This window comes from Salvia splendens, chromosome 6, assembly GCF_004379255.2.
Source record: "Salvia splendens isolate huo1 chromosome 6, SspV2, whole genome shotgun sequence".
Lineage (NCBI taxonomy): Eukaryota > Viridiplantae > Streptophyta > Magnoliopsida > Lamiales > Lamiaceae > Salvia > Salvia splendens.
This window is the reverse complement of record NC_056037.1, coordinates 10388536-10404600: the sequence shown is the minus strand read 5'-3', so window position 1 is coordinate 10404600 and position 16065 is coordinate 10388536. Positions and strand designations below refer to the sequence as shown.

At 37.9% G+C, this 16065-nt stretch overlaps 4 protein-coding genes across 4 annotated transcripts; 1 reads left to right on the top strand and 3 right to left on the bottom strand.

Moving 5' to 3' along the window:
* The first annotated feature begins 1417 nt into the window (after positions 1–1417).
* On the top strand, positions 1418–2110 carry LOC121807584 (desiccation protectant protein Lea14 homolog). Its single transcript, XM_042207846.1, has one exon. It carries the CDS (start codon positions 1447–1449, stop codon positions 1939–1941), a length of 495 nt encoding a protein of 164 aa, XP_042063780.1. The 5' UTR covers positions 1418–1446; the 3' UTR covers positions 1942–2110.
* A 2665-nt stretch (positions 2111–4775) lies between these two features.
* LOC121807585 (organelle RRM domain-containing protein 2, mitochondrial-like) lies at positions 4776–7420 on the bottom strand. The gene is made up of 4 exons (XM_042207847.1): positions 7239–7420; positions 5872–5940; positions 5690–5796; positions 4776–5045 (listed from the first exon to the last, which is right to left on the bottom strand). The coding sequence occupies exons 1-4, from the start codon at positions 7387–7389 to the stop codon at positions 4983–4985; spliced, it is 390 nt and encodes a 129-aa protein (XP_042063781.1). The 5' UTR covers positions 7390–7420; the 3' UTR covers positions 4776–4982.
* Positions 7421–8298: 878 nt separating this feature from the next.
* LOC121809301 (60S ribosomal protein L8) lies at positions 8299–10102 on the bottom strand. The gene is made up of 2 exons (XM_042209861.1): positions 9569–10102; positions 8299–8866 (listed from the first exon to the last, which is right to left on the bottom strand). The coding sequence occupies exons 1-2, from the start codon at positions 10006–10008 to the stop codon at positions 8524–8526; spliced, it is 783 nt and encodes a 260-aa protein (XP_042065795.1). The 5' UTR covers positions 10009–10102; the 3' UTR covers positions 8299–8523.
* A 4079-nt stretch (positions 10103–14181) lies between these two features.
* LOC121806586 lies at positions 14182–15710 on the bottom strand. Its single transcript, XM_042206693.1, has 2 exons — positions 15140–15710; positions 14182–14394 (listed from the first exon to the last, which is right to left on the bottom strand). The coding sequence occupies exons 1-2, from the start codon at positions 15549–15551 to the stop codon at positions 14351–14353; spliced, it is 456 nt and encodes a 151-aa protein (XP_042062627.1). The 5' UTR covers positions 15552–15710; the 3' UTR covers positions 14182–14350.
* Positions 15711–16065: the final 355 nt, after the last annotated feature.

Sequence of the window (16065 nt, the reverse complement as noted above, 5' to 3'; positions counted from 1 at the left end):
AGGCCATGGCCCACATTTGGCTCGATGGAGATCTTAATGTAATTTTCACCATATCGCAACTGCAATGGTATTTTCGATTTACTGCGACGAAACTTGATAGCATTCGTATCAGATTAATCTAGTATATGTGCACTATAGTCTATAAATATCAATTAAATGTGACCTGATTCGCCTTTAATATCAATAATATTCATGCATAATGCATTGAATTTTTTACTTTTTTTTTCTCATGTTAAATTTAATTTTGGTGGTTGGTTTTAATGTGCTATGGCCTATGGGCATACATTTTGCCAGAGGAAGATCTCACATATTCACGTGTTTAATACAATCTGATAGTAATGATTTTTTACAAAATAACCTATAGTGCGAAGGCCCAAATATGAATGACCTAATGAAAAATCCAAGCCCAATAATATCCAGCTACATAACTTTTATGATTTTAAATTGTGATTTGTGACAATATGTATTGGTGAAGCATTTATTAGTGGATATCAAGAAGAAAAATTGTGGCCTTTCTTTCTAGCCTGCATACATCAAATTCAGTTTCAAATACACTTTCCTAATAATCAAAATTGACAATCCAACGAAAAGTCGAAAAGTATCTTTAATTTTCGATTTGTTTGTAATAAATTAATAATAGTAGTAGTAGTAAATATTTTGCAACGTTTTGACATTTTATTATTCTTTTGGAGTCATTATTTAACTCTACCATGCATCTGTCTCAAAAGCTAGTTAGATTTCTTTCATTCAAATATACCCTTTCAAATAGCACATCTATAATAAATAGTCCCGCTGCTAGTTGAGTCATTTTCCATTTTGATACGTTTATGCGAAGTTGAGTCATTTCTAAATAAGAAAATAATTAGACAATCTAACGGTTGACTATGACAAATCCATGATATAATTTTGGAGAAGTGAAATTAATAGTAGGATTTAATGAAAAAGGAAGGAATTAAATATTATTTTTTTACTTTATTGAGGGGTAAAAACAAAGCCGTTCAACTTGATTTCGAGATATACACATGATTTCTATGGTAATTTCGTTTTTGGTTATTCAATTCCGTGAATAGATAAAATTGTAGAAAGCTAGGATTTGAACGTAATTGACTTTAATATTCTTATAATTAATCATGCAATTATTTAGTCAATAATTAAATAATAGTACTATATTGTTGCAAGATTCTAGAAATGGATAGTAATATTCGAACAAAAAATCAATATTATAGGGAAGGTAATAGCAATATATATCTATTCAAACTTTATGTAAATATATCCTTGGATGCTCCTTTGCTTTATTAAATTTAAAACAAACGCGTCCACTTAAAATCGTTCGCACACACGGACGGACCCCACACGTATGACGTATGTGTATATATATATATAGAATGAGGTTGCAGTGTAAAATGTAAATCCATCCCCAATTTGTAAAGAAAAAATAGCATCAAAATGGACCTTATAGAAAAGGCAAAGAACTACGTCTCCGATAAGATCGCGAACGTGCCGGTGCCGGAGGCGACGGTGGCGGACGTGGATCTGAAAGGATTCGGCCTCGACGGAATCACTCTCCTCGCCAAGGTCTCCGTCGCCAACCCCTACGGCGTCCCCATCCCGATCTGCCAGATCGCCTACGTCGTGAAGAGCAACGAGAGGGTGGTCGCCTCCGGCACCATCCCCGACCCCGGATCTCTCAAGGCCAGCGCCAGCACGGTGCTCGAGGTCACCGTCAAGGTGCCGCACAGCGCCGCCGTCAGCCTCGTCCGCGACATCGCCGGCGATTGGGACATCGATTATTGCCTGGAGCTAGGCCTCATCATCGATCTCCCCGTCGTCGGGAATTTCACCATTCCGATCTCCTATAAGGGTGAGATGAAGCTGCCATCCGTTTCCGACTTTTTCTCCGGATCATCGGGTGAGACTAACGAGAAAGTCGTGACCAAATAGATGATGTTTTTCGTTTTATTTATATTTACCAGTTATCATCACAGTGGTTTCGATACAACCAATTCTCTCCACATTTCTGTGCATGGGAGAATGAAATAAAACAGTATTTCAATGTGTTTTGCGTTTAAATCAAATGTTTATAATGAAATTGAAATTAAATTTGAACTTACAATATTCTAATCTAATACTAGTATTAGAATTCTTTATTTGACCAATCAAAAAATTAATTAAAATTAGCATTAAAATACACCACTGAAAATAATGATGAATTTATAGTACTCCATTTTAAAATATATTACAGGTTTCAAAATATATATTGAAATTCATTTTTAAATTTAAATATATTTTATGGTATCAATTCATGATTTGAAAATACTACTACTGTGTTAGTTTTATAAATATTTTAGCCTATAAGAATTTTTTTCATTGACAAAACTAGAATTTAAACATATTTATTATAATAAATAGTACTTCATCTATCTAAAAATAAGTAATTGATCTCGTAATGAAAGCTATTAAATGGTTGTATGATTGTAAATAAGTTGATACTATCATACTAATAAATTATAAGAAAGTTTGCAAAATAGATTGATTAATTTTAGTTCATACCAAAATAAAAAATAAAATATACTATTTTATTGATAGAAAAAAAAACTTTATTTTTATAATTGAAAGCAGTCCGTTTATAGATATACTTAATAAACTTTAATTGGAAGGGATAAAAAATAAAGGAGCAAAATAAACAAAAATTATTTACGGTTGCCGCCATAACAATCAATGAATGCATAATATTTTTTCAATGAATGTATAATGTAGTCATAAAGATAGTCATATACCTCATAAAGATATAATCATCATACGATTCATACCATGCCTCATAAACGATTCATACCATGCCTCATAAAGATACCTCATAACTCATACTAATAAAGGTGCGTTCAATTGCCATAAATCATTATCATATACTGTATAGCTATATGAGATTAAGTTGCATGATTATTTTAATTGAAGGAATGACTATAACTAATTATATAATGGGTGCTTTAGGGCGACACTGTTATTAAAGTGACAACATAACAACAATTAACATGCAATCTGCAATATATATGCAAGCAATATGTGATACATAGGCAATTAGTTCGCCATATGGTTTCAAGCAATATAAGATACGAAATCATAGCACTAACGTGACACCATAGTTAAAATAACAACCTAGGCAAGCAATCTGCGATACATAGGCAAGTAACTCGGCATATGGTTCCGAGCAATATGTGATACGAAATCAAAGATAATCAAGCAATCTACGATACATAGGAAAGCAAGCCTACCACGTGTCAGGCTAAGATTGAATCTGCTCATAAATCTAAGGGTTCACATTGGTGGTACATTGTCATTTTAAAAATGATTGTCATCTTAATACAATCCTATAAAATTATTCATCAAAGATTAAGTTGTGGGATACAATACATAATCAATTTTTTTGGTATATATACCCTCCGTCAACGAATAATAGTCTCATTTTGACATTTTGAGATGCCGACAAAAATTAGTCCCATTTTATAAACGGAAAATAACTATCTTATGCTTTATCCTTTTCTTCTCCTCTCTCTTACTTTTTTTCATTCTCTCTTATCGTACCAATTTCTAATTAAAATCCATACCGTCCAAAAATAAGACTTTTTTGTGGACGGAGGGAGTAACATTTTTTTTCATAAACACGTATTTCAATAAGAATTGTCCTTTTAAAAAATAGACTATATTCCGTTCATTCCACTTTAACTTAACATTTTTTATTTGGCATAAGATTTTATATAAAATGTAGAAAGAGTGGTGTTTTAATTTTAAGAAATATTATGTCATTTAGAATATATATACAACAAAAAGGAAAATGTGTCACTGACGTGTGACAAAGAGTATATACATTTTATGTAAAATATGATATGAATTCTTATATTTATAATAATTAATTAGATGACTTTGTTGTGGCTGTTAAAACTTAATACAAGATTAAAATATTAAGAGGTTATCTATTACTACCCCTTTGTCCACCTTAGATAACACATTTATTTTTCACACTTATTTTAGACAAATAATATTACTCCATAAATAGTTAAAGCTGAACATAAAGTAAAGTAAAAAAGAGAATAATGTAGAACAGACCTTTATATTATTCTCTCTCTTATTTTACTTTCTCTCAATATTAACTATTTAAATTATTTTTCCAAACACGTGTGAAAAAGTAATACTCCCTCCGTCCACGAATAAGAGTCTCATTTGTTTCTGGCACGAGTTTTAAGAAATATTAAGAAAAGTGACTGGAAGAAAGTTAGTGGAATACAAGTCTCACTTGTATATATTAGTTTGAAATGATGTGTGAGTGGAATGTGAGACCTCTTTACCATATATGGTAATTATGAATCGGGACTCCTATTCATGGACGGATGGAGTATGTCAAGTAAGATGGAACGAATGAATCTATTATTGTATATTTGAATAATTGAATTTTCCGATGACATCATTTGCGCTTAACTATTTCCAAAATCTTGTGACAGTATAAAATTTGAAAAAGAAAAAAACAGCATGCTAAATTTGATCATCCCACTCCAATTCCTAGCATATCAATTTTAAGATATAGTAGTAATCGTTAAATTTTACCCTATTTAATTTTGTAATACCTACGCGTTGTACTATGGACTGAGTCGATTTAAATATGCGATTATCCCTCTGTCTTAAGGAAGATGACCAATTTCTTAAGTGGTAGTACAAGATTTTACGTAATACTCAGTGTTTCGTGTGTAAATTATAAGTAGAATATTATAAAGGAGAGAATAAAGTAGAAATAAGATTTTCCCTTACAGAGTGAGAGAGAGAGAAGGCATATATAATAGGTGATGAAACAAGCAGCATTCATTTAGGGCTTTGAACATGTCAGCCAAATTCGTATATATGAAGATGAATAATCAAAAAATAAATTGGAAACACGAATGATCCTATCGAGATTCATCCACTCTCCACTCCTCTTCTGTTCACCATTGCATGCTTCATTTGGGGAAAGAACCTCTTGGTATTGCATACTCCACAAATATAACCCAATCATCCAAATACTACAACACACACACACACACACACACTAGCAATTAACAACCAACCACACTACAACACCCTTTCAAATATTATCTCTACATAATTCCGTAACATATTATATATGTATGGTTTAAAATAAAAATCTTGTTATTAGTTGAGTCATTATACAAACCTAATTTACTGTCTAAACTAAGTAACGATTAAATGAGAATCATTTTGCTCTATGATTTTGATAAACACACAAAAAAAACAAAATGACTTCTATAGCTTAGTTGGTAAGAACTAAGTTTTATGGAGTAGTAAATTTAAGCTAGGTACTCATTTGGGCGTCTGTTAGGTCGGCTTTAGGTTGTGCCTCTAATCTAATGGTTCCTAAATTTACGAAAAAAAACCTCATTGAAGCCCATAACAGATGATGAACCTAGCTCAGACCCGTTCCGTTCCTATGGTGGGCCAAGCCGGGGCACTTGACAAGTGCAGTTGCTAGTCTTATGCCTAAAAGATTGTCTGATGATCAAATAGTTTTAGAGGTACATAAGCTTAAGAAGCTCCTTGTAAGAAACTAGGGATAATGCTATTTTGATTTTCAGTGCAGGTAATCCAGTTAGTTTTCAACAACAATTATTATTTTAAATAGGAAGTCATGTAAATAATTTTTATTCACCTGGCCATCCATGCTTTTCATGCCTAATTCAGCATCTTGTATTGTTGCATAATTCACGAAACCAAAACCCTTAGAGAATGTAGTAGCATGATCAGTAACAACTCTAGCTGCATAAAGAGGTAAATATCAGGCAATTGCTTTAACATTTTCCAGAATTCTACTACAAATCCATCATATTATACCTTGGACAACTTCGCCATATTTAGCAAAAGCATTACGAAGGCCTTCACTTGTTGTGCGTTTGTTAAGCCCTGGAAATTATACAGGAAGTTGAATTTGGAAAACTAAGAATATGATGATGTTAAATTTGACTAATTAGCAACAGTTAGGATTATGTGCATATTAATATTAGTGGTCTAATAATAACAAACAATAAACATTTTATTGTACCAACTTGTATTAAGCCAGAAAAACAATTTTAGATGACTGCAATATGAATAAAGATTAAGCATAGAACACTGCCAAACTTTATCCTATGCAGCAATCTCTCTAAGATTTGTTTTATTGCAAAATCAAATTGAGTGACAAATGCAGCAGAAAACTAATGGAGCTATCAAGCTAGAAGGTAAGCATAGCATGGAAACCGATCTTAAATTCCATAGAACTTCCATCATAATTCTTTGGTAAAGCGACAATCCAGCATTTTATTTTAACAAGTCACAAATCAGTTGTGTGTAGCCTCAAATAATGTCATCACAGTGAAGGTTGGGTTTTAATGGTGATCAATATATATAAAAAAAGCAAAGAAGAGAATTAGCATAAAGCAAGCAGCACCATCATCTAAAATGTCAAAGATGTTAGTAATATGTTTCCTATAACTCTATGCCTATACAACCTTCAGTTTAGTTTAAGCAAACATGCAAACATACAAAAATAATAGTAGTACTAATATCACAAGTCAACAAAAAGTATGAACATTTGGCAAGTTTCTCATTTTGGGGGGTATTCTATGAAATGGAAATACGCGAATGTTAATGGCGTGTTTAAAGAGTAAAGAGAAGCTTACATGCCAATGCCCTCTAAAAACACGCCATTAACATTGGCGTTAAACACGTCATTATCATTAGTGTGTTTCACTTTTCTAAAATCATCCAAAACGATAATATTTTACACATATACAAATAAGCACACATAGTTAAAAACCCTAGAGATCCAAAAATAAAATCCAGAAGAAGTCATAGTTAGAATTGTTTTTTTGTTCTCTCCTTCTGCTTCTGCAGAAGACAATAAAATGAATGGCAAAGATTGAAGCTTGAATACCAACATAGGGCAAGGTTAGCACTGCTTCTCTATTAAAAACATCAATCATGCCCAAAAAATCTTTGCTACAAACGAATATAACTACAAGCCTACAACCAATATAGGAATATTAAAAACTACTGTATGAGAAACGAATTTCAGAATCAAAGTTTATTGCAGAGAGGTATATACCGGGAAAACAAGTGTAACTCAATCAGGCCAAAACAGGGAACTCTATTAACAGTGGTATTAAAACTAATAGGGAAGAGATTATCGCCGCAATATGTGTGATTGTGAGAGAAATATTTACCACAGACGAATAGATTTGTAGAGGGTTCGGCGGGAGGAGGCTTAGATTGAGGTAGATTAAAGGGAAGGCTGGAAAAACAAGAGCACAAACCCTTTCTTACTAATCCCATTCCAACTCCAGAATTAGCGGAAACCGCCGCCCTCGCTGCCATTTCTGTCACCACGCGAGGTTATGATTTCAGAATTTATAGCTTTATTCTAAAATGGGCTTCCCCCTTCATCTTTAAGGGCATGAATAACCCGTCCCCATTTCCGGCCCCAAGTCCCCTCCACGTCATCATTCCCTTACAGTTGCAGCCCAGACCCCAACTGCTCCAACCCTGCTGGCCGCAACCCAGACCGCAACTAATGAATGACACTATTCACAACTCCAACTTATTTTCTTTAATGAATGACACTATTCACAACTCCAACTTATTTTCTTTGTAAAATAGAATACGATTGAGCAATTATAACACGAGAAATTTATTTTTAATACAAAAATAATAAATTATAAACTAAAAAATATACAAAAAATTAGAGTATTAAAAAAAATGCAAAAAAAAATAAAAAAAATATTAAAATTCTGCAAAACACGTTCCCCCTCTCCATCTCCTTCTTCTTCCTCTTCCTTCCCCCTCTCCCCCTTCTTCTTCTTAAAAATGCAAAAAAAAAAAATTAAAATTGATGAAAAAAACGTCGCCCCTCTTCATCTCCTTCTTCTTCCTCTTCCTCTTCCTCTTCCTCCTTCCCCCTCCTTCTTCTTCTTCTTCTACTTAAAAATGCAAAAAAAAAAAAAATTAAAATTAATGAACAGTAGCGGCCCGGCTCATCACCCCGGAAGCTCCAACGCGCGCCCAGGCCGGGAACGCGGCCTGGGCCGTGACACCTCCTCCTCCAACGCGCAGGACAGGCCGGGACTCGCGATTTGCGCTGAACATTGCTGCTTGGAAAATTAAACAAGCAAAGTACTAGTATTATTGAAGCACCTCAACCAATCAGCATGTACTCAAGGAACAATAGCACAAGTATGAATACTTGCACAAATACTCTAATACCCATCCACTCTTGAAGTCTACAAATACTTGCAATCGTAAGTAACAATTAAAGCAGGCTAAATTAGACGCTCCAGAGTACTGACAGTCTCGTAAGAATCAAAATGACATTAAACAAAAAGAAAAAATCTTCATAGTCCCACAAAAACAAGAACAACCAGAACATTATAGTATTCTTAATCCCAACAAAACTACCAAATCTATAACCATGATGTCGTAAGATAATTAAGCAACTCATCCAAAAACACTAGCCTAAGCCTTGTCAGCCTTAGCAGCTGTAGCAGCAGCTTGACCACGGAGCCGACCAGTCCTCCTGGCTGCAATAAGACCAACCTTCTGTCCAGGTGGCGCATCACGGCGCACAGTACTGGCATGACCAATATGTTGATGGTTACCACCACCATGGGGATGCTCCACTGGGTTCATGGCAACACCACGGACCTTGGGCCATGAGTTTCTCTTCACCCTGAACTTGTGGTACGCATTTCCTGCCTTCAACATGGGCTTCTCAGTACGCCCTCCTCCAGCAACCTGACCAATCATTGCACGGCAGCCACTCGGCACAATCTTTTTGGCTCCGGATGGGAGCTTAATTCTGCAGCCAAAAATATAGCTTGTCAAGTTAACTATCTAAAAGACATACATACAACATCATCCATCTGTAGAATCAAAATACAAGTTATAGCACCACAAACAAAACTATATTATGCAATTTATTCTAACATTACATGAAACTTTTAAAATGGCTGGATACATCACAAGTAAAAACATATAATATGCCAGGCTGCAATATAACCAGTAAGAAGCTAAATAGCTATCAGAAATACATATTGACAATATCTGTTTGATACTTAAAACTACAAAAATACTAGCAAGATATTGAAGTGAAGTTCAAAACAGACTTTTCTTGGCTTTTCTTGTGCATCAAACACGCCATCAAATGCAATAACCACAATATCTAATATTGAAGCCAACAACTTGCTATATAAGAATACATGAGGCATACTTTAGTGCATCAATCGCAATTAAATTCTAATTGTGATTGTGAATGCACACAAAAGTTTTTGCCTCCAAAAGATACATAGTATTTGACAATCAGATGAAGCGCATCTAGTCAGTTTTAAATATAGCAGAACAATCGAGCTAATATGGAGCAAATTAAGCATTAATTGGCCAAACATATAACTCGGAGAAGCCACGGAATTAGTCATGTATTGCGAAAGCATCAAACGATTCATCTAATTGTTAACAAGCATCACAATTAAATGACTGAATAAAAACACAGCAACCATTATACCTGGAAGTGCCATTATCGGGGTTGTGCGAGATGACGATAGCGTAGTCACCAGAAGCCCTGGCGAAAACACCACGGTCACCGACATGGTGCTCGACGTTGCAGATGACAGCTCCCTCGGGAACGGATCTGAGGGGCAGAACGTTTCCGACGACGAGGTTAGCCTTCTTCCCGCAGTAGACGAACTGGCCGGTGTACATACCCTCGGCGGCGACGAAGAGCTCCTTCTGGTGCTGGAATCGGAAGGGATGGCGGAAGGTGACGCGGGCGAGGGGAGCACCACGGCCGGGGTCGTGGATGATCTCGGTGACGACTCCCTTGAGGTAACCGTTGCGCTCGCCGAAGTCGAGGGAGCGGAATCGGGCCGGACCCTTGCGGTGGTGGGTGTGTGACTTGAACACCGAACCCGCACCCTTACGCTGTGCCCGGATTACACGACCCATTTTCGCAGAATGGTGTGTGTGTGTGTGTGTGTGTGTGTGTGAGAATGGTGGAGCGGCGGAGGAGAAATAGGAAGATGAATCTGCGGATTGGGGAAATAGGGTTTTACAATTGTGGGCTTAAGCTCTTCACTTCCTCGGTTTGGGTAATTGGGCTTGGGCCCAGATTAATAATCCTCCAAATTCATTTCACGATATAAAAAGCACACTGTGGACTATTAATTTCAACTTCAAAATATATTTTCATGTTATTAGTGTAGTATTTAAGAACAAGTTTTCCTTATACAATATAATAGTACTATCTAATTTTTATTATATTAAATTGAAATATTAATAAAATATTTTGTATGCCACCTACGGGGCATCATCTTGAGACTTTGTAGAAGACATTATTTAGATTCCATTAAGATAACATTGATTGGACTGCATCCTTATCAGACAACAAGGAGGATCTTTCTCAAACTGGAAGAGAGTTATTTTGGTAGTACCAAATTAAAAAATTAAGTAGTAAACTATGTCAACCTCAAATACTTGGTTTTGCTAACGGCATGATGCATGAATTGTCAAAGATGCAAACTAGATTATTGAACAAAATTTGTGAACTGGAGATGCAGATTAGGGATTTAAAATCTAATTGATGGAATTAGACATACACATGCTTTAGTTGAGTAATGTTCTTAAGGCCATTTACAACGCCGTTCCTATACCGTTCCTAAACCGTTCCTTAAACTACTATTTGAGGGCTCCACTGTACCTTTTTTCTCCATTCCTTAACTAAGGAACGGAACATGCAACCGTCCGTTCCTTAAATTACTATTCATTCAATTTCATTTTTTTTATTTCCAACTCAATTCAACACTTTAATAAAAAACAAACACACTTTATTAAAAAACACACAACATTAAAAAAATTACAACTTAAACTTAAAAAAAATAAAAAAACACACAATTAAAATCCTAAAAAAATTAAAAACACACAATAAAAAACACACAATTAAACGTGGGAAAATAAAAAAACTACTCCGCCGGCGAATCATCCTCCGGAGGCGGTCGAGGTTTAGGGGGAGTCGGAAGGCCAAGTTGTGCTGCCATAGCAACAATTCCGTTCCACCAGGCCGTGAATTGGGCGTACAAGAAGCGGGAAGTGTCTGCCATTGTGGCGGTTATGTACGCCACCATAAGTGTGTCCGAGCCTCCCCGCGAGCCCGATCCTGAGGCCGGCTGGCTTGATTCGCCTCGGCCCTTCCTCGCTCTAGCCGCCTTCGCCGCCTTCGTCCTTTGCGGCCGACGGCGCCCACGGCTGGATCCCCCGTATTCGTCGGGCGTTGGATACCCCGTACCCCCAAACACCTGCGGTTCACCCTCGCTGGCCTCACCGGTGTCACTAGACGAGTAGTTGCCGGTCGCCGTGTGCTTCGTGCGCTTTGAGGTTGAGCCCGAGCTCGAGCGGACACCGCCGGCCCACCTTTCCTCGTCCTTGACGAGCTGCCAAATATCAACAAATTTGAACTGTAGACCGGTGTCCTGGTGGAAGGTGCGCAAAGCCACCCTCAGAATGTCGGCGCCCGAAGCTCCACTTTGGTATTGCGCCGCTTCGGCCGAGTAGATGCCGCATAATTTTTTGACCTGTACGTCGACTCGGCGAAAGTGAGCACGGAGCATTGTATATTTCCGCTTCCGGGCCCCTTTCGGCTTAGTCTGGTGGTAGACATCACGGACCTTTTCTTAGAAGCACTTGGCGGCTTGTTGATTCCCGACGATGGGATCGTACGAGACGGTGAGCCAGGCGTTGTACACCGCCTTTGTTTCTTCGTTGCTGTACGGATGTCGGGCCAGATCCTCCGGTTCATCCTCCTATTCCTCCTCCTCCTCGGCCGCCTCAGACGCAGCCCTGGAGCTTCCACCGCCTCGGCCTCCTCCCTGGGTGGGTGCAACGGGGATATCCTCCCGAATCTGGGACAATCCCTGAGAAGGCCGCGAGGCGGCGGGTCGAGCGTATGCATCCACATCGAAAGTGGGTGGTTGGTACCCACCCGGCGTCGCCGACCCCTGGGTGCCCGGCGTCGACGAACTGGAACCGCCAAGTGTGTTGTACATGGTCTCCCAATCGCCGAACGCGTTGAGATCCCACCCACCGGAGCCGCCACTGCCGTAGTTGCAGTCGCCGGACATTTTGTGAAGAGTTTGAATATGAAAATTGGAGAAGAAATGAAGTTGATTTAGGAAGAATAGATGTGTAGTTGTGTGTGAAATGAGGATGAATTAGGAGTATTTATAGAATAAGAAAATAGGTATAAAAAACGGTAATATTACCGTAAAAAAAATTTTATAAAATCGATTTTTTTTTAAAAAAAAATAATTATTGCATCAGCACGTGACGTCGCCCACTCGCGGGCCGGCGAGTGGGCGTCACGCACGACGCGGGGAGAGCCACGTCACCGAAGCGCGTGGCGGCACGTGCCGCGGGTCGTGCCGTCGGCACCCGGCACGGCTTGGGAACGGCTCCTCGACGGCACCATGCACCGCAACACGAAGTCGTTCCGGCGGAACGGCCCGCGGAACGCCGGCGGCCCGCGTTGCGGGTGCTCTAAAGAGCTATTCTGTTAACAGATTCTTTAATTCAACTAATCTGTTTGAATAGTATTTTCTTGATGAAGTACATGTGATGCAGACTGATGGCCAAATTAACTGCTTCCATGCTCATCGATGGTGAATTGGTGATGTACCCACACAATTATTTTATGCAAATTTTATTTACTCATATTCTCTCTATATTTATAAGGTGATTGATACTTTCTTAGTCCTAATGTATATGTCTTACTGTTCTTGTTAGTTCTTTCTTAATTTTTTTTCTCATAGTTGTATGTCAAAATATATCCTCCTCTTAGAGCATCCACAACCCCCGCCAGGATTCAGATCTCAAGTGCCCTCCACGTCATCATTCCTCTAAATTTCAGTCTCAAGCGACAACTCCTCTAACCCTACAAGCCCCATCCAGGCTACAACTATTAAATTGCACTATTCATAACTACAACATACTATTTTACTAGTAAAATAGAATACGTAGAACAATTAAAATAGAGAAAATTCATTGTTCAGTCGAAAAAAAAATTACAAGTCCTAGAAAATGAAAATTACCAATCCCAGAAAAAAAATTACAGGTCCTTGAAAAAAATTGAAATATTTAATAATCCATAGCAGCTACAAATATTGAAATAATTTAGAAGATAGAAATGGAGAAATGGGTGGAAGAATGTTGAAGAAATGGGGTATAAAGAGGCAAAAAAGTTGGGGAAAAAAAGGTTTGGGGCTTGCGGTTCGGCCAGAGGGACCTCCAAAGCTGGGCCGGGACTCGTTGGGGCACGGCCCGTGCTCCTCCAACGCTAGGCCGGGACGGACCTAGGCGCGGCCCAGGCCACAAAAATGCTCCCTCCAACGCTCAAAGCCGCGGTCCGGGACCCAGGTGCAGTCCGGCACGCAGCGTTGGGGATGCCCTTAACACATAAAATAACATTTTATCTATTTTGAGATGGATGAAGTGTAAAAATATGGATTTGGTATGGGCAAAATGGATTTAAAGAGTACTGGTAACCCATACTCCATATCATACACCAACTCATATATTTCCCTTGTCATATTATCACTCCATTCAATTCGGGGTCGCTGCAGCGGTTTAAATTGTAGAAAGATGGATTGCAATGGCTGAAAATTGGGCAAAAGAAAAAATAAATCCAAAATGATAAAAATCTGCAACACACTTAATAGTCACGTTGGATAATTCTAGGATATTTTATGTTTTTGTCTTGTCGGGTGTAAAAAACTACCCACCGTATAAACGAATTTAAAATTTATGTTTTTCGTGATAACTAATTTCTTAAAAATATCAGAATCCGTCTAAAATTTATGATTTTTAAGATCAATGTCTTATAATTTTTTTTTCACATAGATTAGGTTATACGTTGATGCAACATTCATCTCACCATACATTTGTAAATAAATGACAAATCTTCAACCCATCAATCTTACTCTAAAATGCAGTGCAAATTCTAAGATAATAATGCTGTAATTACATAACGTATGAGAGCAAGAAAAGATTAAAATATTAAGTGGATGCTTTGCTTTGGAGTTATCTAATCTAACCCACAAGATTAAGGCAAACAAGGAAAGAACAAAAGCATGAAGACAATTTGTTCTCTCAAAATTCCTCAGGTTGTCTGTTTCCCATATTTTTACAGTACTACTACTATTAATATTTAATACACACTAACTCTATACTTAGTGAAAACACTAGTAATTAAACAAAAAAAAGTGGCAATTTTTCTTGATTTATTACTTTATACTTAGAGCTACACAAATCCCTTCTCTTTTCCTCTCAGCTCCTTCAATTTACCTGCATTCGGCCCAAATCACATTACAGTTAAGAATCATCGATCCATTTCAAAAGTGTAAAACAACAAAACCAAAAAAAGTATCAAAACAAAATCAGTAGATTAGGATAAGTTCAACTTTTCCAATTATCCGATAGCCAATAAACAAGGGACACGTACACACAACTCCATTAGTCAATACATGCAGAATTCACAGGAGCTGCATAGAAATTGAGTCTAATTACACAGAAAAAGAGACAGAAAATAAAAAATAAACTAAAATTATAGGAGTAAGTAGTACTCCCTCCGTCCCGGGCTACGCGCCCCTTTCCTTTTCGGCACGGAGATTAAGGAATGAGTGTATAGGAAAATCGAAAATGACAGTGGTAGGTGAAAATTTTTACTAAAAATGGGAAGAGTGCAAGTAACTTGGGACGCTAAAAAAGGAAATAAGTGCGAGTAGCTTGGGACGCTAAAAAAGGAAATAAGTGCGAGTAGCTTGGGACGGAGGAGTACTTATTTCAAACTCCAAAGCAGCTCATTTTAGCACAAAGCAAATTTAGTTCAACTTAATTTATTTAAAAATCTTCTCTTTTTGAAAAAAGCCGGCATTCCTATGTTCAAATTAATTTATTCAAAACTCTTCTTTTCGACAAAAGCCGGCAATCAACACTCGAACGACGTCGTCTAAAGTGAGATTGCAGTAAGATAATTTAGTCACCACCAAAACTCCAAAATTGAAAATCAAATCAAATCGAGGATACTGACCCTTGGTGGAGCAATCGGGCGGATCCTCGAAGAGAGAGAGGGAGAGCTGCTTGTGAGCAAGTCCGATATCGAAGAGGATTAAGCCGGAGGTGGGGTCATTGACGATTATGTCCTTGACGGGGAGCCAGAGGAAGAGCTCTTCCTGTGAGAGGCCCTGGACGCCGGTGAGGCTGCCGTGGGTGAGATTAGCGCGGAGTTCACTCTCGTACAGAGCCATGGTGTCGAATCTGGTGAGACAGGGGCCGTCGAGGTAGACTTGGAGGAGGCCCGAGGGCGAGAAGGTGTAGGACATGACGTCCTTGGGGAAGAGGCCGGGCGGCAGGCCCATGGATTTAAGGAGGTCGTGGATGGAGGTGGAGTAGCACAGCGGGAGACAAACAAGGAGGAGCCACAGGATTTGGAGGGGCGCCATCACAGATAATTACTCCCTCCTATCAATCAAGCTAGACACACACACAGAGAGAGAGGGAGTTTTACTTCAATGGAGTGAGGAAGTGCTATTTTACTAATGAAAATTATGAAAATGATTTGGGGGTTAGGTTATCATATTCCTATTTCTTTTTTGTCGGAAAAAATCCTCTTCTACTTTATCACGTTGAAAATTATGACTATTTTTTAAATAAATGAAAGTTGACAATTTTATCTGGAATTCACCAAGAATTGGGGGCATAAAATAGTACTACTAGTAAAGGGTGTCCACTATAAGGTGGACACGCCCAATAGCCCCGCCCCAGTTTTTTGTCCATAGCCACAATTTTTTATCCATAGCCCCAAAATTCTATTTCCGCCACTATAGTGGACAACTCCAATAGCCCCAAAATTTTATAATCAATTTTCATTTTTAAATATTTTTTAGTTTCAATCAAGTGTAATTTAAATAATCGCAGTGTAAATAACTAGAATACGAGGTAATTAGACCGAATATT

What these genes read in the sequence shown, in the direction of transcription:
- LOC121807585 (XM_042207847.1), bottom strand. Translation starts at nt 7,389, where the DNA reads ATGGCAGCGAGGGCGGCGGTTTCCGCTAATTCTGGAGTTGGAATGGGA. An exon ending in TACAAATCTATTCGTCTGTG is followed by an intron (nt 5,941 to 7,238) that starts GTAAATATTTCT and finishes TATAATTTCCAG; the next exon opens with GGCTTAACAAACGCACAACA. An exon ending in ATATGGCGAAGTTGTCCAAG is followed by an intron (nt 5,797 to 5,871) that starts GTATAATATGAT and finishes CTCTTTATGCAG; the next exon opens with CTAGAGTTGTTACTGATCAT.
- LOC121809301 (XM_042209861.1), bottom strand. Translation starts at nt 10,008, where the DNA reads ATGGGTCGTGTAATCCGGGCACAGCGTAAGGGTGCGGGTTCGGTGTTC. An exon ending in CCCGATAATGGCACTTCCAG is followed by an intron (nt 8,867 to 9,568) that starts GTATAATGGTTG and finishes TTTTGGCTGCAG; the next exon opens with AATTAAGCTCCCATCCGGAG.
- LOC121807584 (XM_042207846.1), top strand. Translation starts at nt 1,447, where the DNA reads ATGGACCTTATAGAAAAGGCAAAGAACTACGTCTCCGATAAGATCGCG.
- LOC121806586 (XM_042206693.1), bottom strand. Translation starts at nt 15,551, where the DNA reads ATGGCGCCCCTCCAAATCCTGTGGCTCCTCCTTGTTTGTCTCCCGCTG. An exon ending in GCCCGATTGCTCCACCAAGG is followed by an intron (nt 14,395 to 15,139) that starts GTCAGTATCCTC and finishes GGCCGAATGCAG; the next exon opens with GTAAATTGAAGGAGCTGAGA.